At 43.0% G+C, this 27,922-nt stretch overlaps 2 protein-coding genes and 1 long non-coding RNA gene across 5 annotated transcripts; 1 reads left to right on the top strand and 2 right to left on the bottom strand.

Annotated features, from left to right (window-relative positions):
- On the bottom strand, positions 1-2,176 carry trappc6bl (trafficking protein particle complex subunit 6B, like). 2 transcript variants are annotated; one of them, XM_047594207.1, is made up of 7 exons: positions 2,151-2,176; positions 1,509-1,606; positions 1,316-1,383; positions 1,108-1,225; positions 721-804; positions 519-612; positions 1-411 (listed from the first exon to the last, which is right to left on the bottom strand). In XM_047594207.1, exons 2-7 carry the CDS (start codon positions 1,602-1,604, stop codon positions 380-382), a joined length of 492 nt encoding a protein of 163 aa, XP_047450163.1. In that variant the 5' UTR covers positions 1,605-1,606; positions 2,151-2,176; the 3' UTR covers positions 1-379. The 2 variants fall into 2 exon arrangements, with proteins under 2 accessions (XP_047450163.1, XP_047450162.1); XM_047594206.1 differs by lacking the exon at positions 2,151-2,176 and adding an exon at positions 1,929-2,120.
- Positions 2,177-2,325: 149 nt separating this feature from the next.
- bloc1s3 (biogenesis of lysosomal organelles complex-1, subunit 3) lies at positions 2,326-6,018 on the top strand. 2 transcript variants are annotated; one of them, XM_047593206.1, is made up of 5 exons: positions 2,326-2,472; positions 2,550-2,692; positions 2,800-2,986; positions 3,171-3,271; positions 4,366-6,018. In XM_047593206.1, the coding sequence occupies exons 2-5, from the start codon at positions 2,579-2,581 to the stop codon at positions 4,549-4,551; spliced, it is 588 nt and encodes a 195-aa protein (XP_047449162.1). In that variant the 5' UTR covers positions 2,326-2,472; positions 2,550-2,578; the 3' UTR covers positions 4,552-6,018. The 2 variants fall into 2 exon arrangements, with proteins under 2 accessions (XP_047449162.1, XP_047449161.1); XM_047593205.1 differs by having other exon boundaries at positions 2,577-2,692.
- Positions 6,019-12,510: 6,492 nt separating this feature from the next.
- On the bottom strand, positions 12,511-27,821 carry LOC125014149. The gene is made up of 3 exons (XR_007113438.1): positions 27,650-27,821; positions 24,741-27,043; positions 12,511-17,179 (listed from the first exon to the last, which is right to left on the bottom strand). It is a non-coding gene; the product is annotated as an uncharacterized LOC125014149 (long non-coding RNA).
- Positions 27,822-27,922: the final 101 nt, after the last annotated feature.

Below are 27,922 nucleotides of genomic sequence, written 5' to 3' on the forward strand. Positions count from 1 at the left end.
TTACTTAAACCTTGTGATTTAATATGGAGTCACATTTCTGTAATCACATCCACTGACCCTTCAGCACTGCTCTCCAAAGTTAGGAGTGATGTCAATCAGGGCCGGACTCCACTTATTCAGTTCAAATAAAACTTGGGAACATCTTACATTAGTCAGCTCAAATGAGCTAACCTCTGCGGTCTTACAAATCAAGATGCACAACGTGAATAACAAATCCTTTTTTTTTTACGTCAGAATACCACACAAAGAAAGGGTAGCTCTGGCTAACCGCTCTGGTGTTCAATTCCTTCTGTACATGCACTGCTCAGTCAGAGAGCAGGGACATATGTCCTCTGTTTTGGGACAACCAGGGATAGTGAGGAGGGAGATGAGGATCAGGTCACAGCTTCTGGATGACAACTTGAAATTTACCTGTGAAGAACGAATGGACCATTTGTTTAACCAGGAACTTAAAATTATAATCATGAAGTACGCTACTCACTGCTATAAAGACAGTCAAGTATATTGATGACACTTACAGGATGGCATGACGGAGACCTCAGCTGTCACCACACTATCCAGACCAAGGTTAGATAAAGCTCCTCTCACCACACCACATGAAAACGCCAGATACTGAGAGAAGAAACAGACAAATTAGCCTCAACTGCAATACGGGTTGAATTCGGGCTCAAGTGTTCTAAGTGCCTGTGTTTTCTCCATTTATCAGCAGTTTTTTCTAACCTTAGGAGCCTGATCCAGGTATTGCTTTCCACTGGAGAGCTGAGTCAGCAGAGCAAACTTGTTATCCTGAAGAACATAGGTACCCTGTGGTGGGAAATAAACATGTATAGTCGCAACAACATAATTTGACTAACACTGAAAGTGTGTTATGTTAGGTGCTTCAGCTTCTAGGAAGTTTTTTGGGAATTTATAAATGTTCCCTATTGGAGATTCTGACTCTTGAAGCCACTGATGCAAATTCCCATCAATGGAAAGTCATGTTTTCACATCAGTTACAAAATCCTGTCACGGAGGCCAGAAATCTTACTAGCAGGAGAAGAAACAATAACGCGCACATTGTCCTTCAGAAATCATATTTTCAGGCTTTTTTTTAATTTATTTTTTTACCTGATGGTTAGTTCTGAGGTTGTCGACCTGCCTCCTGAACACTTTTGTCCAAAAGTCTTTACAGACGAACTTCATTACATCCAACTCATCCTTAAAGCTGGGGGAGTCCCGGGTCAATCTAAGACAAAAACAGATATTCTCCATGAGGGAAAATGCATGTCAGAGAGCACTTAATGTTGCACAGCCAGTATTTTTGTGTGTTATCTACCTCTCAATAAGTCCTTGTCCCACCCTGAAGCCCATACTTTCCAAAACAGACACACAGACAGCTCTGTCCTGATGAAAAAAAAAAATGCAAGTAGCTTGTTTAATCTGTGAACTGTGTTGATATATTGGTATGAGCTCTCCTGTAAAATAGATGCTTTACAAGCTGATTGATTTAGGGTTTTTCATGAACCCACCTTGTTGTCCATCTCTCCTTTAGTGGATTGCTGCTCCCTGTAAACATGAGACACTATCTCCATATGGAGAAACTCGAACAAGGACTCGTCTGCCATTTCTGGCAAAAACACGGGAGAGAAACACAGCTCAGTACAAGGAGAACGAAAGACAGCGTCGACCGACCTAGTCAATTGCAGCTTCAAACGACTGAAAGTGGAAAAGCAGTCATATAAAATCCTGTCCCGTATATTAGCGTCAGCTAGCTAGATTGTTAGCTTCCAGATAGCCAGTGTTGTCTGTTGGCAACACAGTACCAGCCGTGAGAACTAAATATATGGTTCCTAAGTACATGGGTAAGAAGTGAAGGAAAGTAGCGCGTATGCCATCCACAATGTTAATCTAAATAAATTCAACAGTGTAATCAGCAAAAACTACTGCACCTGTCAAAATATCGTGTGCTACAGTATATATCAGCTTGGGTCACACTCGATATTAACGCCAGGGCATTCCTTAAATTTCACGAAGGCGGAGTTAGAACCGAGTTGCCCACTCAGGGTAGCAAACGGGAGGAGAGTATGTAGATTAAACGACCCACAGCAATTTATGACATTCAAATAAATCCTCTGACGACGCATTGTTCTCGAGGAAAGGCAGACACGAACCCAGTAGACGAAAGCCAGAGTTTTTTTCACAAACGATTGTCACAAAACGGAGGTTATATTTCGGCGCACGCCGGTATTCACATACAAACACTCAAGACCTCGCTGTGACGTATTTCCTCCAATCGCGGCAGGAAAACAGGTTTTATTGTCACGTGACACAACGGCCCTACCCCGATTGGCTTTTGGGAAACAAGCGACTTCCTTGTTGCTCATGTGATTTGTATTTTGACATTTCAGAGTAGATTTGACACTTTCTGCATTTGTTGCAACGCACAAAACCCTTCAAAACTCATGTTAAACAGGACTGCACCATAGCTTCTAGGTGAGTAAGCTTGGAGTGAGAGAAAAATACCGTCGCTGTTCGTTGCAATAGCGACCTATTCATTGTGTGAAATAAAGTTTGCTTTTGTTTGGGCCTGTGTGCAGTCATGTCCAGCAGGTATCAAATAGTGGTGCAAGGCGAAGCTTCGGAAACAGACTCTGATGATGAAGTCTACATCACCTCACTGCCTGCTCCACAAACCGCTGCAGTCGGAGCTAAGGTGCATGCATTTTACGTGTGTGTTACGAAAGTGATAGGCGTGTGGCTCCATCTGTCCTATCACGATTGACTTCACAGTTTGATCTGCCCATGGATTCATTTGTGTAGGTTCTAGGAGAAGCGTCTGAAACGGACAGTGAGGGTGAGTCTGAGCAGACTGGAAGAGCCTCTGCATTGAGCCAGGAGAGCGCTCAGATACTCAGGAGGGACCTGCCTCCTCTTATTGTGGTGAGAGACCACCCTGATGTGCAGTCCATAGTGGAGGACCGGCCAAGCCCTACACACAAGCCACATGGTGAGGAATGCGTGACATTGTGATGTGGTTGAGTTTTAAAAATTATTTCGAGTTCACGTTTAGAGTCGCATTCTTTTGACAAGACCAAAAATGTTTTCACAATTAAACTGAAGTTAGTCAGTGTATATGAAATGAACATTTATACAACCCTCTCATATATTTCACTGTGTTATCCTGTTTACAGGCGACACCCTTCTACAACAGAAGCTGCAGGAGTCAAACAACCGGCTGTACACCGACGTGAGCCAGATGGTGCGTCACGTTTATGGAAATGCAAGCAAGGAGGTATGTTGAGTTCTTTGATTTGGGACATTCAACGTCAAATAAATAAATAGGTTCTCAGTGCCTTTCTTTTTTATCTTTGTGGAATTGTATAAAGAAAAAAAGATATCAAACATACTGCTCTATCAAAGATAAGCAATCCAAGTAATGCTGGACACAGAAAACGGGGATAAAGCTGCATGAAGTGAACACGTGTTATAAGAGGATGCGTTAGATAGATGTGACATGGGAGGAAGATTTGAAGGGATGAACAGGTGAAGAGTTGCCACTATTCAGCAGTGATGATTCCTTAGTCTCCTTTAATTTAGTACAAACTTCTTTTAGTTTGAAGTTCCCCACATACATTGGAATTTGATTTTAAGCGGGCTGGACCAGTAACATAACAAAATAATAACCTATAACTATAAGACTCCAGGCATTTTCCTATTTGTTTTAGTGCAAAGAAGAATAAGTAAATTAGGAGAATGTTTACATTTAATAAACTGTCCTTAAAAAGCATTGTGTTCTGTCCATTTCTCTTACTGAAACAGTGGACAAATTAGGAATAGCACTGAAAAATTGCCATCTTCTAAGTAATTTTCACACTTTGCAAATTCATGCTACAGACCATGTTAGATCCTCTGGCAGGCCACTTTTGGCCCGCAGGCTGTATATTGGACACCTGTGACTTAGTATTTTTGCTTTAGCGATAACGATAAATAATGAAAAGAAGGAAAAAGCAGGAGAAAATAACTGAAAAACAACTAAAGCTCAATTTCAAATCAGAACCCAGTGACTGACACAAGAACATCAAACTTAAACACTAACCTAAAAGCACAACACAAACACAATGACTCTCTGAAGAGGTGAGTCTTGCTTTCTCCTCTCCTTTTATTCTGTTTTCCTTGATGGGCAATTGGCATCGCGTGCACTCAATTACCTGCTGCAGCTTGAGGGAAGAATCGCACCTGAAAGCACTCAGGGGAGAAGACAAAAGAGTCACAGGAGACGCGTGGAAACACTTTGCACTTCACCGATTTCCATGTGGATGTAAATATTTATTTTAATCATAATAATAGTTCTGTGATTTTTCTACTTTTTTTTTGTTTTGGTGAAAGGTTCGCAGTGCCACATCTCAGCTGAACACATCGCAGAGCGCCATAATTAACGCGTCGCACAGCATCAGATTAATCCTGGATGACCTGAAGGCTGTGTCCGAGAAGATTGACATCATCACCAGCTGTCAGATATTGCCTGATATCAACATTGATAGTCCAAACAATCACACTGCCCCTGTGCCTTAACGCAATACGTCAGGATATATTTCAAAAAAACATATCTTTACGATGGTTTAACATCACTCTGGATGTGCATTCTTTGCAGTCGTCAGAATGTGAGTCTGATAACACTGCGTTTGTGTTCTGAACAATACAGAGAAAAATATACCTCATGAAATTGGAGTTGCAGTTCCCAACAGAGGGGTTCCAGACCTGCTTTCCATTACACACAAAAAATTGTGGGTGCGGAAGTTGTGTGTGTGGCGTCCGGGCTTAGGATAATTTAACTTACGGCTGGAATAAAGTCTCACACAGACTTATATACGCCTATGCATTTAACATACGATTACATGTCATAATAGAAACAAATACATATATCCGAGCAGTACACATACAGTTAGCTTCATACATTTTTGGACACTGCCACAAGTTTAATTTTTGCACTTTATCAAGGTTTTCAAGTTACAATTAATTACTGAACTGATTGTGGGTGTATGAATGTTAAAGTGTCAGAATCTCAGCGTTGAGGTGTTCACACACTAATTGTAGGAAATGTGTAGGAATCATCTTCATGCATAGTTGTTTTCACAAGTTGAAATGAGATTCTACAAATCACAAAATCATAAAATGTTCATTTTTAATTCTCTGTCGAAAAATCCTCCGATTTCCTCCTGAAAGGGGAGCCCAGAAGGAATGGGTTCCCTCCTCTGTGCCGCTTAGCCAGGACTTTACAGCTGCTGCTTTTAGTTATTGTTTGTTTGTTGGTCTCTGTCTTTGTCTTCAGCAAATGCTTGATTTGGTTGAGGACAGCTAACGGACTCGGCTGTTGAGCGTTCCACTTTTAGAAAACTCCTGTGTTGCTTTCACAAGATATTTTGTTTGCCAAAGAATGCTTTTCAAGAACTGCTATGACTTCTTGAGGCTTATGAATGGTTTATATTTTGCAGTAAACCCTCTGTGTTTGTCTTCTCTTCATAATGCATGAAGATATGCCTGCCCCCTGGATATTGTTTCAGGATCTCAGCCTAAATGTGGCCCGTTTTTAAAACTCGCCTTCAGACCTTTTACTCGCTTAACTGATTGAGACTGAAGAGCTAATAAAAGAAATATCCCACATCTGTCCTCGAAGCAGCTTATTAGTCAAATGTCCAATTACATTTGGAGAATTGATTTGAACTTGGATGTGAATATCCTCAAATTAAAGCTGAGAATCTGCACCAACATTTGTCCAAACATATATGGACCTAACTGTGTGCATCTATCTGAAAGGCACTGCATGTTCTTGTGTATATTATCATCTCATGTTTTGCAGCTTTTTGTATATTAATGTAACTAACCTTTAAAACATGATCAACCTTTAAAAAGCATATTCTATTCTGTCTCTGTTGTGAGAGGTCAAGGAATAACCCATGTACAGGTTTGCTGTTCTATAATGTCATGTTTTTTTCCCTCCTGTGTGTTAAATTATAAAATAAATGTAACTCAATAATTCAACTTGCTGTGCATCTTCAGTTTGAATACATCTCCGTTGGCGTATACATTAAATTATTAAATTCCTTTTTTCTCCTTTTAGTGATGCCATTAGATATGCGATTTTCCTTCACATAAAATTTATTGGATAGAAATAAATAAGAAATATATATTTATTTTCAAAAAATTATGTACAAAACTGCAAACAAAGCAAACAAGTTTCACACATACAGTAAAAGTATCGGTCTGTGATTCTGTTGATTTTTCAGGTTTCGATTTGTCACCCAGTGTAAATATATTCTGTACAATCTCCACAAATATGACATGTCAAAGTTTGTTAACTCAAAGAAAATTAACAAGACAAACACTACTCCACAGCAGGAAACCTCACAAAATAGGACTTCAGCTTTGAGGTAAGAGTAGCTTAACATCCACAGTATCACACAACGGTATTCATACTACCAGCTGTAAATTCATCTATAAAATCTGATGGGAGATGTGTCAGACAGGAGTGTAGACATACAGGTCTAGCAGGTTGAGAACTGTGGCCACAATACCCACGAGGCCAAGCATGTCGTCGGCGTCGACCTTGTACCTCAGAGATTCAGGACGCTGCACAGCTGCAGGATCGGCCTTCTGGAAGGGAGTGGTGTACAGTGTGTGTGATCAGTGTGTGGTCAGTGGGTTTAGGAGCTGAGAGCAGAAAGAATCCAATTAATTCCAGTGACATAGCTCGGCCACCAGATGGCGCCATTGATGCTTTGACGCGGACCGCACCAATGGATCAAACCAAAAAACTTTTCTCTGCTTATACCTATGCTGTGCGGTGCTCTGCTAGCTCTGTCAGTATCTGCACAAATGCATATTTGCTTTGCATGTCTTATGGTTCATTTAATGTATACACTATAGTTTATTTAATTACTTTATAGAGTCAGTCTAGTTTAGTCTATCTCTGTCCACATTTGCATAGATTTATCCCTGAACACCTCATGTGTAATATATTTTATGAGAGAGATGATGACCGGCAGGACTGCGTGCACCACTGGTGACATTGCTGTAGTTAAAAGTCTTGTATATCCACTTCTCCCAGGGCTCCACAGACCCCCAAGTCTGTAATAAATGAGAGAATAAAAGGATGCTGCTTCGTTTTGTCGTGCATCTACACCACAGACTCGACCACACGAAGCCTGTATCTCTGTGTCAGGTTATGTATAGTTGGCCTGTAGCTGCTATCGTGCATGTGTGTGCATGTGATCTTGGACATTTTGTGGTTACATCACTGCCGCGTTCTTATTTGCATCCGAAGGTTCTGTGAATGGGGAAAACATTTTAAACACACATGTGTGTTTGGCTATCTTTGTGAGGACATTCCTTTACATGATGCATTCCCTAGCCCCTTACCCTAACCTTCTCAACTAAGTGTCTAACCCTAATCGTAACATATTTCTAACATTTACTGTAAAACAGAGTCTTAAGTCTCAAACGGTATTGTAAAGAAGTGAGGACCAGAGCAAATGTCCTCACTCTGAAGGTATAGGCCTAAAAACTGGTCCTCACAAAGATAGCTGGACAAGAGCAGACACACACACACAGAGAATCACATCTATTAGGCTTAAAGTGTTTACCCCTGGAGATCCTTTAATATAGAGATCCACTGAGGCTTCATTATAGACAGTGGTGAAGGGCAGAGGTGAGGAGTTAGTTGGGGTCGCAGTGAAACTCCTTCGAGTTCATTTGTGGTCTAATATCACTTGTCGAAAAACAGCACTATTTGACTCAATTAGCTCGTAAATTGTTTCGAAAAACGTCAGCTTGAGGTTCATGGGAAATCATTAAAAATCACAAGGGGTCATGTCTGGGAAGTCCTCCTCTTTATCAGTATTTAGCAGATAAATTCATGCACTTCATGTGCGCCGCGAAAGGCACCTAAATTATGACAAATCTGTGCAATATCATAGAAATTGGATGGGTGTTTCTGGCCCACAGACCGGAGGTAAAACCTATCACAATAACGTTAGCTAATTTGTGCAGTCTCTGGACAATACTGTACAGTTCAACAGCACCACTAACTACTGTAAGTTTGAATCAACATCTAATTTGCGCGAGTTCCAGCTGTGTGTACCTAATAAACTGTCGACTAAGAGTGTATTATCTGTATATGTGTAATAGGATTGTTGGTTTCTGGGGCTTATCCTCTTTCATTCTAATCTGTCTTGGCTAAAAAATGTTCAGATTAACTGGAATAATTGCAGTCGCCCCCTTTTTCCCTACAGGAAGGGAGCTATCAGACCACAGAGGGACTGAAAGAGGAGATTAATCAATTGATCACGGTCTCCCAGGATGCAAATAACATGAGTGTAATGAGACCCCAGAGACACAAAAATTGGCTATCTTCATTTGAGGAACCAGTTTTATAGCTTAAGAAGCATTTCTTGCATCCCCAGATATCTATTATCTCCTTCCCCGGTGTGTTTGTGTTTGTGTTTATGTGTGCGTATCCATCAGTCCCAGCTGTGCTGACAGAGCTCCAGGCTTAGAGGACTCTGTGAGTGATAAGTAATTTGGATTTAGGGCAAACACTGAAAACAACATCATGACTGCAACATCAAAGTAATCGCTGACGAAGAAGAACAACAGTATCCAAGCGACGATGATCAGGAGGATTCTCCCATTTCCCTTTCATTCCATCTCTGTATTAAATGGAGACGTTTAGGTCTTCTTAGTCACATGGCAGCCATTTTTTCTTTGAGGAAAGCCTTGAACACTTTTTTTTATTTTAAATTTATTTCCTTTATTCATCCTTCATGGGAAACCTGTGACCCAAACCTACTTCTGACCCTGAGAGATATCAGGGAGTCTTATAATAGAGAGTAAGTGAACATTTTGTTCTCGAGGGTGATGTGTTAGAAGCAGGAAAAATGGGCAAGTCTAAGAATTTGACTGAATTAGACAATGGCCGAATTGTGATTTCCGGACAGTGTCATAGCATCTTCAAAACTGCAGCTCTTGTGGGTTGGGTCTACAGTAGTCAGTGTCTATCAAAAGTAGTCAAAGGAGGGAACAATGGTGCACAAGTGACAGGGTCATGGGCTGCCAAGGCTCACTGATGCATGTGAGGAGTGAAGGCTAGCCCATGTCCAACAGACATTTTAGTTAGTTGTTTATGTGGCTGCATAGCTGCGGCTGCTCATGGTATTCATGCTGACCATTGTCCAATGCCGAATGCGCCAACAATGGACACGTGAGCATCAGAACTGGACCATCCATCATGGTACATCATGTGGACGGCCAGGTGCGTGTGTGTCGCTTACCTGCTGAACACAAGGCACCGGGATGCACTATGGAAAGAAAACAAGCTGGCAGAAGAAGTGTGATGCTTTTGGGCAATGTTCTGCTGGGAAACCTTAGGTCCTGCAATCCGTGTGGATGTTACTTTGACAACATTGACCCAAGCATTTTTTCACACCATGCACACCCTTTCATGGTATTCCCTGATGGCTGTGTCCTTGCTCATGCAGGATAATGTGTCCTGCCACAAAGCAAAAATGGTTTCAGGAATGATTTTAGGAGCATAACAACAAATTTGAGGTGTTGACTTGGTCTCAAAATTCCCCTAAATCTAAACCCAGTTGAGCATCTGTGGGATTTGCTGGACAAACAAGTCCGATTTTGTAGAGGCCCCACCTCACAACTTTCAGGTATTAAAGCGCTAGTGGAGTCCATGTCTCTGCAGACAAGTGGCTTTTCATATCGGCTCAGGTGAGCTAAGGAGGCTCAGTCCAAGAAAATCAGCTGGCCCAGATCGAGTGTCCCCACGATTACTCAGGCCCTATGATTCTGAGCTGGGGAGGCCCATTCAGCATGTATTTAACCGGAGCCTACACTTTAGAAGGGTCCCATTGCAGTGGATGACATCCTGCATCATCCCTGTACCCAAGAAGTCACACCCGAGGGAGTTGAATGACTACAGACTTGGCGCCCTGACATCCAGCACCATAAAGACCCTGGAGAGGCTGCTGCTCCATCACATCAAGCCCCAGGTCCGCCATGGTCTCGACCCACTGCAGTTTGCCTACCAGGAGAAGGTGGGTAGTGGAGGATGCTATCCTCTAACACTCTAACACTAACACTCTCAAACACTTGAACAAGGGGAATGCTGCTGTGGGGATCGTGTTTTCTGACTTTTCCAGTGTATTCAACACCATCCGGCCCCAGTCACTGAGGGACTATCGTCAGCAGCACTGGAGCACCACAGGGGACTGCGCTCTTTAATATCCGCCGGAAGCTGCCGGACATGTTCTACCAGACTATTGTTGCTAGTGACTTATTCTGTGCTTTGTGTGCTGGGGAGGCAGAACTGAGAAGAAGGACAGTTCGCAGCTGGACAAACTGACAGTGATGGCGGACTCTGTGAGTAGGGGCAGAGCTGGAGTCCCTGACGTCAGTGACAGATGCAGGGACCTTGAACAAACTCCAGTTCCTCATGAAGAATGTCCATCACCCTACATGACACCATATTCTGACAGAGAAGCTAATTCAGTGACAGGCTGCTGTCTCTGTCCTGCTCCACGGACAGGATGAGGATTTTCCCTCAGGCCATAAGACTATATAATGCTTTAGTTATTGCTGCCACTACTGTATGTTTTTTTCACCAAGCATTATATATTCATATGATTTTAACTTAAATATGTTTTATATCTATTTCTGTGTGACGAGTTGAGTTGCTCCTAAGCCACCATCAAAGAGTGTCATTACTACGGGGTGGAGGGGTCTGGTCTGGTCCATGTGGGTGGTATATGTCTAAGTATCATCCACATGAATGGCAGGTCTTAAAGTTTCCCAGCAGAACATGGAATTGTCAACAGATGGTCAAAGTCAATTTCTCCTGTGAGTAGTTATTGTGTTATGCCTGATCAGTGTATACCATCTACTGCAGAGGTCTTCAACGTTTTTCAGCTGAGATTAAGTAGGGACCCCCCACCAACTATGTGTTCTATTTTAAACTCGACCTAGTGCCATTTATAAATCTATCTATCTATCTATCTATCTATCTATCTATCTATCTATCTATCTATCTATCTATCTATCTATCTATCTATCTATCTATCTATCTGTATGTACTGTATAATTACAGTTCTTTTAAAATTACACATCAATGTTGATATAAACCTTGATAATGATGGTATTTATGAACAAAGCACACGACAGTTACGTGGCCTATTAAAATGTTCACCTCCCACTGGGAAATGAGTTTTAGTTTGAAAGTGAAACGTAATGTAAAGGACATAGGTCTTTGCGACACAGAGAAGATATGAAACAGTGACCTATAGCGACCCATCCCCAGTGGCGTAATAACAATAATAAAGTTGAGTAAAAAAACACCTCGGATGTGGCTCAATGGTTATTTTCCTTCAAGGCTGGGTAAACTTCTGAGGAAATATGCCACACTCCACAGGCAAGTAGGACATTATATTACTGTTTACATAAAATATATTTTCTTGTTGCAGTGAAAGTGGCTTAAGGCCCACAGTCAGGAATGGGGTTCATGCTTGAGCTGGCAAACTAACTAAAGACTAAAATAGGAACACTGCAAACAATAGACCAAGACACAGAGGAAAGACTGTAAATGTTTGCGATACAGAAAGAGCAGGAGGTGAGACAGGACAAGGAAGACACACTAACTTATAAAATCATTCAAGATTTGACATTATAGTCCCATCTACACTGGGGACTACAGGCTGGTGTGTGTTTGTTTGTGTGTTTGCATAAATGCCTTTGTGTTTGTACGTGTGTGTGCACAAAGGGCAGCACCCACATTAGCCAGGTCAGTGGCTGCCTCATGGGGCGCCTGAGGACACACTGTTAGTTTAAACGGTTGGCTGAACACGGATGCACCCAGCAGCACAGGTCCGCCACAGCAGCTACTTAAAAGCAAGCTCTGCTCCTTGGGTGATTCATTTTTTTTTTTTTTTATGGCTGCCGGTGCATTCAAGACAATGCAGAATTAGGATTCACCCCTTTCCTGACGAAAAAGGGGAATAAACCCTCAGAGGAGCTAAATGGAACAACAGCGCTGAGCAAGCTGGCTCTGGTTGATAAAAAGTGAAAGTGTGACTGCTGAACTAGGCTGGTTTTATCCTTAATTTACTTATTCCTACTCATTCTAAAGATCCTAAAAAAAATTGACTTAGAAAGTTTCAAGCCAGAAACTGAAGTTCCCCAAATGGCCACTTGAGGCAGCCTCTTACTGACTGGCGGTGACGAGAAATGATTAACAATTCCACATCCATCAATCTGAACTTTGAAGATGTTTCCGTGGAAATGCAACTAGTTTCAGCCATCTTCAGAAATGTCCTTTTGCAGAATGTGTGGCATCTCATTCACTCTCTAGTTTCCATGCGTGCTCAGTGTATATGTAGCAGTAGATGTGCTACGCTGTCATCACATCTAACATCAAAGGTCAACTTTGCTGTCACATCAAAGCACCGGGCTACACAGAGCTAGAAAATGAAACGCTTTCAAAGTGGCACTTTTCATTTTTATTGACATTTCTATAACTATGTATCATATATATATATATAAAGATTACATGAAAGCACATCGGATCTCAAAACATATTCAACAACACCTCTCAAGGATCATATTGAACATTTCATCAACTTCATCAGAAATGGAATTTAATGTTGTGATTTTTTTTTTTTAACCATCTGGATATATAACCTTTATCATAGTAATTATTTTAGACATCTCCCATCCTGAATCTTGAGTTTCCTGACAAGCAGCAGCTGCTGTCAGTAAATCAACACGTCACATCTGACACCTATTTTATGATTCACTGGTCCTGCCTGCCCTAGAAATAATTTGCATCTAAGTGAGAAATGAAATGCCAAACAAACGCGTGCCAGGAGCTCTCTCTGCCTCTTCCTTTGGGTGGAGTCGTAACAAATGCTATAAAGATGGAAAGAGATGTGCAAAACACTCGAGCCTACCCATGCAAATTCTTTATTTCCCCTCCTAATTCAATTTCTTCGGCTTTGTGACTCTGAAATAACATTAAAATGTCTCAGAGATCCTCCACGTTGTTCCCTCTTGTCTAGTCTCGGAGCAGCCTGTGGCCCAATGTGCAGTTTAGCTCATGCATCATAAAAAAAAACTCTAGAATCCGTCTTTGCATTGGCTGAACACGGACGCTGACTGGCTCTGACTCACAATGAGCGCTTTTGCATACGGACTCATCTGCCTGCATGAACAGCTTGTTTTTCAAAGTTCTCTGTTAACAGTCCGTGCGCGGACATCGGTCAGAAGTCGCTGCTTGTTTCACCTCTTGTACTGAAGACTGTATCCATGCCTCCAAAAAATCAAATGTGAGTGTTTCAGCTGTATTCTTAAAAAAAACGCTGGGTGTGTGTAAGGTCGATGTCGGTGTCTACTGGGACAGCAGATGGCCAGGACTCACCCTAAAGGCTCTCTACTCTCATTGGTCCACTTAGCAATAACTCCGTCAAGTTAAAAGTGGTGTAAACTATCGACTAGATCTGCATTTAGAAGAAAGAAGAGATACAGCCCAATGCAACCCCCAGCTTTTCTTAAGACACTGGAATGCTTTCTATAAACCTGCAATAATGTTGATGAATACACCTTTGTTAATTTAATTTTCTAAACGTATTTGTGATTTAGCTTTAAATAATCATCTAAACCCTGACTGTATTAGATGAGTCATCCTGGGCTTTTGCAACGTGTGTGATATATCTTTTCTAGAATAGCTTGTTTTTTTCTCCTTGGAATAAGAACTTAAAAAAAAAGTATTTTCATCAACTAACACTATAGATCGGTTAGAACTCTTCATTAGAAACCTTTTTCTTATCAGTGCTGATCATTCTTTCTGAAATCCCCATTGTTGTTTGGTAATAATGCTGTTTAAAATCACGGCGAACCCTTGTTAATATCCCAAAGTGAGCTAAAAACAAGGGCAACTGAGCTTGTAGAGTTTCACTAGTTGTCCAAGTTAAACTGAAACACATGCCAAAGGACAAACGTCAGGCTGCTGAAAAAGCTCAAAAGATACTCTCCATAACTGCTTCTAAGTAATGTGTACTGCATTATTCAATAATATATGAACTAATAACTAGTAAGTAGGTGTAATTTAAAAGCCCTTTTATAAGATGCTTCATTATAAAGAAATGCTACAAAAGCTTTGCTTTCACACAAATGAGGAACAGATTGCTTGTCTGCTCCAATGTTTATTCATTTATTTTTCTCTTGCAAACATCAGGTGGCCTTCCATGCAGAGGCAGCGCAGATCAATAACTACCTCCGGTACTTGGCTTTGGCTTCGGCTGTCACAGTCTGACGGCAGATGTCTGGCAAACCGAGGGTAGCTCGTGGCTGCGGTTTGTTGCACACTTAAAAATGGATTTTGCTCAGCAGACTCTCACTGTAACGTTATCGGATGTGACAGGGAGTAAATGCGCAAGTCACATCCATCTCAGCGCGCAAACCGTCGACTGTGTGCTGAGAGATGGCGTGAAACTAAACAGCGGCTTGTGTGTGAGCTTTTGGATTTCTATCTCCGTGAAGACCAGGGAATTATATATATATATATATATATATAAAATTCTCATTATTTACATAGCAAGTCTTTTCGCGACTAGCATGACGAATTCAAGAAAATAACGTGGTTTGTTTCTGTTCGACTGATTACGTATTGAACAGGGCAAGTTAATTAATAATTGAACAAGTTGTAAACAAGCTTCTGCCTCGGACTGGTTACATTAAAAATTTTGATTACGCATGTGATGGTTAAGGTTTAGGGCGAAAAGCAATTTGGCAGTGAGGGTCTTTGAGAATAATACTAACATGGGCAGTAACCTTCAGATGCATCCTCTTTCCTGTAAAGCTAATTAATTTTGGAGGCAAGTGGTGGTCACTTGTTGATCCACTTAATTCCATTTACGTATACAATTTATAAAAATAGACTGTTTAGTCGTCACCAGAACCAGTATATTGAGTTCCCAAACATTTTCCAGCTTGATCTGACTTCCAAACACTCTTGCAAAACACTAAAACTAACAGCACATATAATGTAACAAGGACTCATTTGCAATAGTTATCAAAACTTTTTTTTTCTTTTTCTTTTTTTCACACAAGCCAACATGTAAAATTGCTAGAGAGCAGTTGCTGGTCAGTCATTTTGGAAAAACAAACTGTACCTGTGCTACGTGAAATGACAGCAAAGACACAGTGCGTTACTATGTTTTCTCTGGCGTTAGCTTGTTGGTGGAAAAGAGAATGACGAGGATGAAGTGCAGATTGAGGCCAGTCACTGCAGCTCGCTTGTCAGCTGCATTCAGGCTCGCTCCCGCGTTGGAGATGTAGTGCCTGAACCTAAAATCACATCCGCGGCGACATGTGGACGTGCTGTAACCGAACCTCCTGGAAGATTTTGTGCCTTCTTGAGTTTTGAGACAGGTGGCGAGGCTTTGTAGAGGGGATTTGTTTCCTCCTGCTTCAGATAGTCCGCCCTGGTTCCCTGTGATTCCTGTGTCACCGCTGCAGTCTTTCGCGATGCTGTTTGGATTCGTGTGACATGGTGTTGCTTTCACGCTTTGCCCTCTCCGGTGCTGCTCGGCGCCCGGCTTCCAATCACAGAAGCACGACACCAGAAAATGCGCCATTATTCCATGGCACCAGCCGCGCACAGACAGGTCTTTGCCGATGTGCGGAGCTTCTGTGCGGACGCCATCCTGTTCCATGTCCTTGTGTTCTCGATGTAGAACAAACAGAGTTGCTACAGTGGTGGCAGCCTTTTCCGCTAATTGGTTTGGTCAAAGCATAATAGAGAGCATTTCATTATGGCAATATATGCTTAAGTAAACACTTTACGACGCACACGTGTGAAAGAGTAAGTAAAAACATTAACTGTAGCACACAAATCTCTACAAAAATTAGATTTTTTTTTTTTTTAAATATTCAACATGTAATAAAATCTGCTTCTCTTCAGTTCTGGATATCACCTCTTTTTCCTTTGAAATTCAGAATACTATTTGAGTATCAGGCACAGGATTCCACCCAGAATAACACATAATATTCACATGAATGTGCTCAGGTTACAAATATACAGTGTACAGGTACAGTTTCACAACAATATGGTCACTGGCAAGTCTGGCTTTTAGGCGTGGCAGGTTATCACACGTGGGGAGGAAGCTGCACGCCTCATCAGGTGGTGGTGTATATATAGACAAAGACGAGCAGCAGGAGGTTAAGGACGATGCCGATGACTCCGAGCACAGCCAGGAATCTCTCCTCGGGCGTGCTGAGGTATGGACACGCTAGGTCCATGTAAAACTCTTCTACGGTTCCCACTAGATAAAGAAATTGGCGTTTAGCGATAGCTACCGATGTTATATTCAAGTAAATTTACGGGCCCACTGTTGATAATTGCGATCTGCAATGTTGGTCCCCATTAAAAGTCTTCCTTAGCTTATGATTTGGTCAAGTCAACTCGGGAGTCTTGTTAGTCTTAGCTTCTAGATATATTGAAGTGGCAGTGTTAATATTTAAAATCTCATTAAAAACAGAAGTCACACACTTTAAGAGATATCTCAAAATGGAAGATGCAGCACAGTCAAATACGACTACCATCACGTCAAACAGCTGCGGCTGTCCGAAAAGTCAAAGAAATGTTACGGATCACTATAAATACAGATGCATGGCTATTGCCAAACTGGCACACTGTCATTTGACATGCGAAATATTATGTGAAGACACAGTTTAATGAGCAGTGCAGTCCGTAGGTAACAAGAGCAGGGTCGTCTCAAGGGATAAGCAGTGATGTAGATAAATATGGCTACGATCCAGCTGAAGTCACTGCCAATGATCCTCACATCTCACTTAGTATAATCAAACCCTCAAAGTACATAAATACTTAAAGAGGGGAGCTGGCAGTGTGCAGAAAAGTCAGGCACGTTCGTCCCCTGTTAAAGTCTCTTAGGTGACGGAGGTGTAGATGTAGACAAATATGACCACCAGAAGATTGAGGATGGTTCCGATGATGCCCAGCACGGCTAAGATTCGCTCCTCGCGGTCGTTCGTGGCGTCGTCCTCCCTTGCGTGAGCGCTGCAGACATAGCGGCTGCCGGGGACCATGGTTACCATCACAGAACCCCACCACCACAGGGCGCAACGCCTGGAGACAGAGACAGCGGAGATGGAGGTTAGAAAGAAACAGGTGGATCGTTCCTGACATGAATACAGCTATTCCTCTCTTTTCCACACACACACACACAGACATGACTTGCAGCTACTACATGCATTTGAGCGTTCAACGTCGGTCACAGAAGTGTCAAAAAAACAGTGGCTGAGTTTCCAATTGTTTGATTCCTCAGGGTCTTCCTTCTGTCTTTGTAGCACACAGCTTTTTTTAACCATTTGTCCCTTTCTAAACCTTCTTCTGCTTGTTCTCACTTCTCAACACTCTCTTAAATTTTCTCACCTCTTCCACAGGCAAGTCAAAGCCAACATGTCTAAATCCAGCTCAATGTCAACATAACATTGATTATTTAAGGACTTACTGCGTGTAAAGGACAACTAATCTGTCTTCCCGATTCACATTTCTCCTCTCTCACAACCCCCTCCCTTGTTCCCTTCTTCCACACTTCTTCTTCTTTTTCTCCTCTATTGTAACTCCTCTTCTGTTGAGAACTTGCCTTACGAGTGTTAGTTGTCACAATGTTTCAATTAAAGCTTGAATTTCTGATTATCCAGAGTCTCTGAAGTTCTTTATTCTCCTCCTCCTCCCCCTCGCCCTCCCCCTCCATTCTCTTCATCCATTTACTCCTTCTCATTCTCTGTCACTTAGCGTTAATGCCGAGGGTGAGATCAATGGCGTTAAAAAAGAACGAGGTCGGGTGCTGATGAGGGAATTATCTGCAGTCCTCTGCGACAGTTTGGGAGCAGACAGGGAGAGGGAGGTTAGGATGAGGACAGAGCAAGCGAGCATGTGCGTGCTCAAATGAGACATTTTTACAGAGGACGTGGGACGTCCACTACATAATTGAGTCCACTGGCCAGTTACTTTGTCCACTCTGTCAATAATGCACTCCCTCGCAATAAAAGCGAGGACAAATATGGAGCCTAGAAATGTCTGAGGACGTAATGTTGCCTCTAAAGCTTCTCTCCTCCTGAGCTCTTTCCTTCGCCCTTAACTTGTTGTTCTGTCTTTACATTCTGTCGGTGCGCTGGGTAAACATTACATCATCCAGCATCTGTTTTAGCAGCCCGCTAGTGTGCCGTTGTGCATTTGGGAACGTGTGCCTACACAACCGCAGGAGAAATAGCCCAATCTTGTGGTGCAGCTTAGCCATTCAGCAGTGTAATGTGATTATTTCCAGCCCACTTGGGGGGAATGCAAGGCACCCCTCATAATCAGATTCTTAAAGCAGGGGTCTTCAACGTTTTTTCAGGCCTAGGACCCCCAAACTGATGGAGATATTAAGTAGGGACCCCCTACCCACTATGTGTTCTATTTTCCCGAGTGAATTTCATGCTGCTGTCCACTACATTGATGTGCTGTGCGAAATCTCCCCCTTTTGATTTTATCACAGGTGATGTCCACATACTTGAACCAATGAAGTAGTGTTTCAGTCTATATAGTGTCCAATAAAGACTGGCCGATATTAGAGTGCGTTTTGCTTGACCTTTGGTTGACTACCACATACACGCAGAGTTCACTCGGGAGGAGATCAGTGGAGATAGCCTGCCCTTTTTAGACGTGTAGAGGAGGACAGAAGTTTCAGCACTCAATTGTGCAGTAAACCCACGCACACAGACCAGCATCTGTTATTAGATTCACACCACCGTCTGGAACACAAGCAGCGAGCACAGACTGTACCCACAAGGAGAGCAGGTAAGGGGAAGGAATAAAATAAATAAATCACTCAGAACATGTGGATATCCAAACTGGGCTTTTGTCAAAAGCACAAAAAGATATCCGAGAACGGACAGAAAGCAGTTCAACGCAGTGAAGATTTTACAAATATACATGGGGTGGGGGGAAACAAAAAAAACAAACACAAACACATGGCTCAGCAGCACAGGAGAGACAGTTTTTCGGACCAGTGACTCAGCATTGCACCTACACCTGAATGACCAGCTTCTATTTAGGACATATTTTAGTCAGAGAAATGGCTGGAAAGTGGGGTCCCTGGAAAGTTTAACCCTTGTTCACTCCCTGCAGTGGGGCAGGCACACAAGTGGCTCCCTGGTCAACCGTAGATAATAGGAGTGACTCAAACCAATGACCATATGGTCCCAAATCTTCTCCTCTAACCACTATTTATAGCAAAGCGGATAAACTGGTGTCACCAAACCACCAGGTGCACATCAACCACATACAGTATGTGAACAGTTGACAAGAATATCAAAATAGCTTTCACCTTGTTTTGCTGTATTGCCTCCAGCTAAAAGCTTGTAAAGTTCTGCACATCCGTCTATAAAAACCTGCACACCACACACCAAGCCACAAGCATAATACTGAAATCTATACGGCAACAAAACCAAAGCCCCATATTTATCAAACGTGAGGCTAATGTGCTTTTGAAGCTTTTTACAGCTGCTGTAAAACTACCACAATACCAATAATTGTAATCTTGTCCGTTTTGTTCATAGGTGTACTATTGGTATAATGGTGCTGGATTTCTGTACCATTAAACTCTGTAGTCCATAGTCTGACAATCAATACCACCGGGATGTAACTTTAATTATATGCTCTGTGTTCGATATCTGCGATTACCATCATGCTATTTCTGTTCCCTGTTCTTATCTCCCCCTTTAACACGAGTTGAAAAGGGTGCGATCCAAGAGGATGGTTGTTTGATCGAATATGAGCTTGCCATCATCTGTTTTACATCTGCGCTGTGCTGCATGTGTGGAATTGATGATTTCCTCGAGTCCTTTGTCGCATTTGCATTTCAGCAACGACAAAGGGAGTCGATGCAAGGCTCGTGGCCCTTTGCAGATAAAGAGCAATCTTGATTTGTCAAACATGCAAACTGTATACAGTAGATGTGTCACGACTGATGTGTTCTACCGACGAGTCATGATGAGACATCACACAACCGCCGCTTCAAATAGATCCCAAGATATCTGAAGAACACATTTCGCCCTCTTCCGCTTCCCCCCCGTTCTCATTCCCTCAAGAACCTACATCATAATGAACTGCAGCAGCTCAGACATTTAGTCAATTCATATTAATACACAAAAACCACCCTTCTATTTCATTCATGCAGACCTCCACTCATCTCCATTAATGTGACTGAAGGACGATCTTACCACTTGCCACACTCACCAGTTATGTAGAAACCATAAAACATTGCTAGTTGTGAATTAACATGCAGGTATAATCAGCTTTTTGCATCATATATATATATATATTTTTTAATGTAACCTCATGTTTGCCCATTTCAACCAGAGGGACCAATTAAAAAGCTCCTCTCGCACTATAAGGAGGCAGAGATCTGACTTTCGACCGTAATCCTACTGAATAAGTAAATATAAAAATAAAGTCGTGCAATTAAGACCACACAGTTTTACAAAGTGCAATTATTTTAAAGTTTTTTTGGACCAAACAAGGAACAAATTATGCAGCGCAATACAAACTCCACAGGGGTGGCGGGAATTCACCGCTGGATTCCCCCACCGACTGAGTGAGCAATCCAATTCAGTACGCCCCATGAAACTCATGCATGATATTCATCATAATTGGGGCGAGTAGCTCCTCAGCTTATTTCAGTGTCACATATATTTATATAGGATGTGATATGAACCCCCATCAGATGGTTCATCTGCAGCGCAGTGTGCATTATACGCTGGGAGCCTGGATCTGAGGTCACATAGCAATTCCCCATAAAGATAATCTTCTGGAAATATCTTGAATGGAAATGGAAGCTGGTGAGATGGTTATTTTAAATCCCCGCATCTTATCAGGCAGGAGAAATTATTTTTTTTGTACTTTGCTACAGGTGCGTGCGAGCAGTTTCTGAGTGGTTTGAATTGAAACTGGAGGTCCTTTAAAGGACTATTTTGCAGGTAGCGCTTGAATAAAACCGTTAAATAAAAAATCATTAGTAATTTATTTGTTGTAGGATGATGCACATCCTGAGAGTCTAGTAAACGGGGCATGTGACATCTACCTCAGGGGGAAGACAATTCTGCAGTTGTAAATGAATTAATGAATTAATGAGGTCTGATTACAGCTTACAGCCAGGGCTTTGATCTGACCAATTAACGTCAGTTTTGCAAATACTGTGCAAACCCTCCGCACACGACGCTGAAATTGAAGATTGAGAAGACTGAAGAAGAGGAGGGCTCTGAAAGAAAGGGGGTTGTTGGGGGATTGAAGGAGAGAAAGTGAAAGTCAACCTTCTACTGCCAACACCGCGTGACTGTGTGTGCGTGTTGGTATTTCGTGCAGTCTCAAATAAGAGCCACATTTCCCCGCGAGATGCTGTAATGGACTTGTTCTGAGCTTCGTCTCCACATTCCAGTAATTACACATTTCATCTTAAGGTGCGCCGTAATATCTAATGCTTCTAATCTGCGCACCTACTTATCTCTTTAATGCGGAACCAACAATGCATAAAGACATGTTAACAATTCATATAAAGGCATCAGATTATAGACACAAGGCTGGCTAAACTAGTTTTAATTTCAGCTGGTGCAAAATAACAAAGAGTCCAGGCAGGAAAACAAAACAACTGGAGCAGTTAGGGGCAAAAAAGAATAATAATAAAAAAAATAGTAATAAAATGAGGCAAAAACCACCAAGATTAAATACGCTAGAGGGCTAGACTTTCACGGCTCAGGCAAAGCAAAAAAAAAAACAAACAAAAAAAACGGACGGTAAGGGACAAACAAGAGACTAACTGAGGAGTGACAAAAGACTCGGACTAAATAGGCAACAGTGAGGTAATGGGAACAGGTGAGGACAATCAGGGCCGGGCAGATGATCACAAGGACATGAAGCCAAATCAACACATGGCAAGTGATTAATAGAAGAAAAAGGGAAGAGAAACCCCAAACTATGTGTTTTAAATCAGTGAAATACTTATGTAGTTATCAAGAGCCAATATTTTCCTATCGAATAGATCAACAGATCATGAGTCTGATTGAAAATTCCTTCTGCTCGGGCCATTTCTCTTCTGATTGGAGGATTATCCTGATTATTGGTCCATGCAAAAGCTACAACTGAGTCTCCTCACATGGGGCTGGGCGGTATGACCAAAAATGTATATCACAGTATTTTTCAAAATTCTGATGGTGTCACTGTATTTTGTTTTGTTTTTTTCATGCATAATCACGTATTCACAACATTTTCTACTGGTTAATAGAGGAATTAATGCAGAAGATTGACTAAGGATGGTCTATTTTACTGTGATGATGAGTAAATATTGCAGAATAATTGCAGAATAATCCCACACTAGAAACAGGTTTGTATGGACCCATGTTAGCACTGATGTTCCACTGATTTGGAAATCCGGGGACATTACAGCTCGGAGATTAAAAAAGAAAAAGACAAAAGAATTAAATGTTGTCAAGATGAAATGAAGAAATGGGGAGAATTACGTGTTTAGTTTATATTTAAACATACTTAAACTGCTATGTTAATAGCAGCGTGACCTTCTACCGTAATAGTTGTAGTTCGCGTGCACCATTTTCTTCCTCATTCATAAAAAGTTAAAATTGCAGACATTTTCGGGGACAGCTTAGCTGTAGGACTAGCCATCCAAAACGGGGACAGTCCCCAGAAATCTGGGACGTCTGGTCACCCCACCGCCCCAATGACAGGCACCTTTTTTTGGCACAAGTTGTTCTGCCAATTCACGCTGCGCAGTGATCAGTCACACCATGCGTGTTTAGAAGTGCTACATTGTAAATGGTCCAGTCAGAAACAGTGTCTCCGAACACTGTGTAATCAAATACACCAGTTTGCCGGTATATTAAAAAATCATCATCATCAAAATTCATATCACAGACTAAGAGCACTGTGTCTAACTACAGGCTCCATACAGCCCAGGATATGTAACCCCTTAACCCTAATCATGCTGTGAGGTTCACAATGCAATTACTGTTAAGCAAGACACAATGCTGATGATGTCAAATACAATATAAACACTTCTCCCGTGGCGCACCGTGCTGTATCTTTTCGACTGCGTGTCCAGTAGCGATCGGGGAAAGGAGGAATTGCAGGTATTGACTGCAGTCATTGATCGGTAGCGCTACCGACTTCACCGAAAGTCGTAATCATTGATCTTACAGCTTTTGTGTTCGCTACACCTCGCAGGCTCTCTGATCACCGACACGCGCGCGTATGTAAACACAAAGAGAGCGTGCAAGGGCCGTGTCCAAGCTGCAAAGACTCTCATGGTATCCTGCAGAGAAGATGTTTGTTGGATAAAACATCTATCAGCACGCCGCTGCTGCATTTGGAACTAATTCTATTAGGCTTTGAGATGAAAACAAGCACATCTGATGTGAATTCACAGTCTCTCACTGTTCTATCTTTCTCTCACACACACACACACACACACACACACCGATTTACACAGCGATGGTGTGGCAGGCAGATCCGTCTGACACTAGAACATTCCACAGCCTCGTTACGAGCTCGGCCGGGCCAGCGCCGCGAGAATACGAGGCCAGCGGCCATCAAGCAACTGTCACTTCTCCTCAGCCACAGCCCCTGCTTCCTCCGTGTCGCTGCATGTGTGGTGTGTTTACACAGGGCTTGGGCATGAAAAGCGCCGGCGTGCTTGCGTACTGTAAGACAGAGTGACTGCGTGTATGTGCTCGATTTGAAGGAGAACGTATGAAGGAAACAATTATTGTGGCAACGTGAGCGTTGGAAACTGGACGCACTCTTTTGTTTTCTGCTTGAACCAAACTGCATCATTCAATTAACTCCTTCTTGCTGCTGTTAGAAATAACCTAACTAAATGTAACGGAGTGAAACATTTGAATCAAAAAGACATTTTCTTGCAGCGACAGACTTTTAAAATTTGGCACGTTCTCAATAACAAAATGCCTCCAACCCCTCACGGCGTGTCAGACATGAGCAGACGCTTATTCACCCAGCCTGGAGAGCCAACAAGTCAGAGCCTTCACTGACGTGAAGGAGGAGAAAACATGAGCTGATGGTGTCCGTGTCACCTCTAACATCAGCTTCACACATGTCAGTTCTTTAATTTGGGTTTCTAGCTGTCATCCAAGTGTTTATTTCAGCTCAGAGGAAGCGAGCTGCAGATCCACAGCTATGAGGATGGTGCTGGTGCGCACAAGTATTCACATCAAAATGCGTCATACAGTTAAATTGTGGCACTATGTTTCGGGAAACACAAGTTTTAGTGAACATTTCTGTTATTGTTTGGCCTCAATATCACGTGATTCATCGGGCACTGCTGCCACGTGACCTACTGTACATTATATTGTGTGAATCACCGGATGGGAAAGCACACGATGTGACCCACATATCATGTGGATTTTGTCACATCGCGTGCCCTACATTCAATAATGTCAACTCCCCCAGTGCCCTGAAGGCTGTGTCTTCTTACTGACCTTTCACCTTTGACCATGGCCAAACTCCCTCCCCCGGGAGCATTAGATGGTCATCAGCGGACACACAACAGACACAAAAAAAAAAGACAACTGACACACAGCAGCCGTGAACCACAGATGTATGTGCGTGTACTCACCACACATTGCACCAGGGGGGCAGCCAAAGACTCTTTCCGTTCTTCTTTTTATCCGAGCATGTTGTCAGTTTTTTCTTCTCCTCCGTGCTGCTGGTTTCTTCTTTCACCTTCTTCTTGTCTTCCTCCTCCTCCTCCTCCTTCTTCTCCTCCTCCTCCCCCTCCTTCTCCCCGTCCCTGTCCCCCTTCTTACCACGGCTGTTCAGGTCCAGCTCTTTCGCTGGTGGGGGGAATCCGGGCGACGCGCGCACACACACACCCACGCACACAGGCTGACACACGCACGCGGAGCTCCGGGTGACTCTGTGATAACGCACTCAGACACAGCTGGGTTCAAAGCTCGGCACGAGCACGCACACCTCTACACCCACACGAGCACACGCGCAGAGACAGCTGAGCTCCTCGACAGCCTCTCACTCCCCCCACACATGAGCACACAGCTGGTCTGTCCACAGCTGGATGGAGGCTGTGGCGTTGCGTCTCAGTCACTTGCAGTTTTGATGTTTTGAGGAATCGGTGACTCAGGTCGGAGGGAAGGCAGCTCCCTAACTTGATGACATTATGAGCCACTGTCACTTCATTTAGTCACGGAGGCAAAGGCTGCGCGCATCGTGCCTCCAGGTCAGTGATCCACTCTGCTTATGCACACATTCACACATATTTCCTCGAGCAGTCCTTCACCGGTCAAATCTTTGTAACGGAGCCATTTTCGCTTGACATTTAACAGCTCCGGTAACTCCGTCACAAAATCACATTTGTGCTTCGGCAGTTTTTTTTTTTATATCATTTTATTGTGTCTTCTGGCAGTGGTGCAGGGTGGCTCTCAAAGCAGGTAGAAATAGCTCTAGTCCTCAGTTGTTGTCGGCGACTTCTCAAACACTAATCCCTTTAGCCTGTGCAGTTCCCAACACAGCATAAAGGTCCAGTTCATCAACTCTTCCCATGAGGCTGCAAAGCTTGCCAAAAAACAAAAATTGGAGAAAAGGGAGCTAATCCTCAGCTAATTTGGAGGTCTTGTCTTAGTTTGCTGCAACATCTCTCCTCTACCACACTCTGTCATCTGACACACTTTAACGGCTTGTCCGTTCCGGTGTAAAAACCCCCTTAGAATGAAAAAATCAGCAGCGGCTCTTCTGTTTTCTCCTCCGCGGTACAAGGAGCGAGCTTCTTCCAGAGTGGCCTGTCAGCATCAATATTTAACAGGAACCTCTTGCTGCGCTGCTGTCACAGTTAAAGTTTCCACGTCTCCATCGCTTGTGTGCCGGATGTCGAGCTCTCTGGTCTTCGGTTATTTTTCACGTTCAACAGTTTTCCCCTGTCCCGTTTTAGCCCAGTTATTTGTGTGTTTGTTCTACCTTCTGTTTTACTCCGTCACTGTCCTCCGATCCTGCCGCCAACCTTCTTGGAGATTCTTCTGCCACATACAAAACCTGGTCATGCCCTCTCCCTGTAGCAGTATAGTCACTGGGGACTTTATCCCCTGTGGGAGCTTAAGCAATTTTTCACTAAGCGTATCCTTCTGTCTTTTGCAGTTCTTCATGCACTGTCTGCCCTGCAGCAAACCTTCATTCAACCTTCCCCGGACCGGCTTCAGTCACACTAAACGCTCCACTTTCGAGGCTCTTCTTGCTTTCGTCTCCCTCCAGCAACCTGATTCACTTGGCCTATATCTCCCTCACTGCGTACCAGTGCGCTTCTGTTCTCCTCCTGCCGTTCTTGTGTCTAGTGACAGCTCAGTTCTGGCCAAGTCCGCTCGGTTTTCTCCCCCTATATCTTCCTCATTGTCCCTCTACGTCCCTCCACATCTGCTCTTGCATGCGGAATACACCGTATTCTTGCTGCCGTGCTCTGAGTCATACTCTCTCCTCCCTTTTCCTTCCAGAAGCTTGCAAATTTTCCTCTGGTGTTTCTATTTTTTTTAATGTATTTATTTATTTATTTATTTTTTACCTCTTCTCCCTAACAATTCCAGGAGTCGATCAGCATTTCTTTCTATTGCAGGAATCAAAAATGATGGCTCTGCATCCAACTGAGGCAGACAGAAGGACGTCCTGTGGATACACAGTCAAGCAAGGAGAGGACAGAGACAGAGTCACACTTTTCACAGCAGAAGCAGGATTCTGCCTTTAATTTCTTCTTGATCTCTGTGTTCTTGCGCCTCATAGTAGTTTCAGTTAAATCATAGGTGACTTGTTTTCCTCCTCTTCTTACTGGTGAAAATCGCCTTTTACATGCTGTGGTCCCTGACACAAATCCCCCCCTCCTCTTCAACATCTGATGCTGCTTCTTCAAGTGCACACTGGTGACTGTATGGAAGAAAACAGAAACACCATGGTAAAATTTTCCCGTAAACACATATTAGCACAAGACAGACGGAAACTCTGGAAACAGAGGGACTGGAGAAGGAGGATGTGGAGATGAAGGGGTGAAAAGAGAGATACCCTCAGGATCTGTGCAAGTGACAGCAGAGGAGATATTAAGGGTGAGAGGAAGCGGGGAGGAGGAGGAGGAGGAGGAGGAAAAGGGCGGAGGAGGGAGATTGTGGAGAAAAGATTACGTGTGTGTGTGTGGGCGGAATGGAGAGAAGATTGTGGGATGGATATGGAGCGATGCAAAAGGGGGGAGCCTTCTGGGTAATGAGGGATGAGGGAAGGAACGGATGTGTGGACAGAGGCACGTGGACGGGTGATGTATGACGGATGGAGGGAGAAAGAGATGGGCATATGTATGGATTTATGGATGGATGGATGGATGGGTGGATGGATGGATGGATTGCTTGGCAGGTTGACATCCAGGAAACCTTAGATGCAGCTGTCACGGAGGAAAAGGCCTCTCCTGTTCGCTGTCAGTCGAAACTATTAATATTCAAATGACCTTCCATTAATATTTCATTCATGTATGTGATCATTTACCTGTATGGGAATCCTGTCGTGTTCACTGCTCCTCCCTTTTAATTTCTACCTCTCTCAACGTTCTCGCTCTACTGCTGCAGCCTCAGTCTGTGCTGTCACTGAAATGCAGCATCCCTTTTCCCTCCCTTCTCCTCCTCCTCCTCCTCCTCCTCTCTGTCTCTCCATTTCCCTCATTTCCTTCCCTCTTTACCCCCCCTCCATACTCCCATTCTATCTATATTTGTCCTTCTCTGTCTGTGTCTCCCACTCTCTCCCTCTATCTCCACCCCCTCA

Source organism: Mugil cephalus, chromosome 9, assembly GCF_022458985.1.
Source record: "Mugil cephalus isolate CIBA_MC_2020 chromosome 9, CIBA_Mcephalus_1.1, whole genome shotgun sequence".
Taxonomy (NCBI): domain Eukaryota; kingdom Metazoa; phylum Chordata; class Actinopteri; order Mugiliformes; family Mugilidae; genus Mugil; species Mugil cephalus.

What these genes read in the sequence shown, in the direction of transcription:
- trappc6bl (XM_047594207.1), bottom strand. Translation starts at nt 1,604, where the DNA reads ATGGCAGACGAGTCCTTGTTCGAGTTTCTCCATATGGAGATAGTGTCT. An exon ending in AAGGAGAGATGGACAACAAG is followed by an intron (nt 1,384 to 1,508) that starts GTGGGTTCATGA and finishes TTTTTTCATCAG; the next exon opens with GACAGAGCTGTCTGTGTGTC. An exon ending in GGTCTCCGTCATGCCATCCT is followed by an intron (nt 412 to 518) that starts GTAAGTGTCATC and finishes CGTTCTTCACAG; the next exon opens with GTAAATTTCAAGTTGTCATC.
- bloc1s3 (XM_047593206.1), top strand. Translation starts at nt 2,579, where the DNA reads ATGTCCAGCAGGTATCAAATAGTGGTGCAAGGCGAAGCTTCGGAAACA. An exon ending in CCGCTGCAGTCGGAGCTAAG is followed by an intron (nt 2,693 to 2,799) that starts GTGCATGCATTT and finishes TCATTTGTGTAG; the next exon opens with GTTCTAGGAGAAGCGTCTGA. An exon ending in ATGGAAATGCAAGCAAGGAG is followed by an intron (nt 3,272 to 4,365) that starts GTATGTTGAGTT and finishes TTTTGGTGAAAG; the next exon opens with GTTCGCAGTGCCACATCTCA.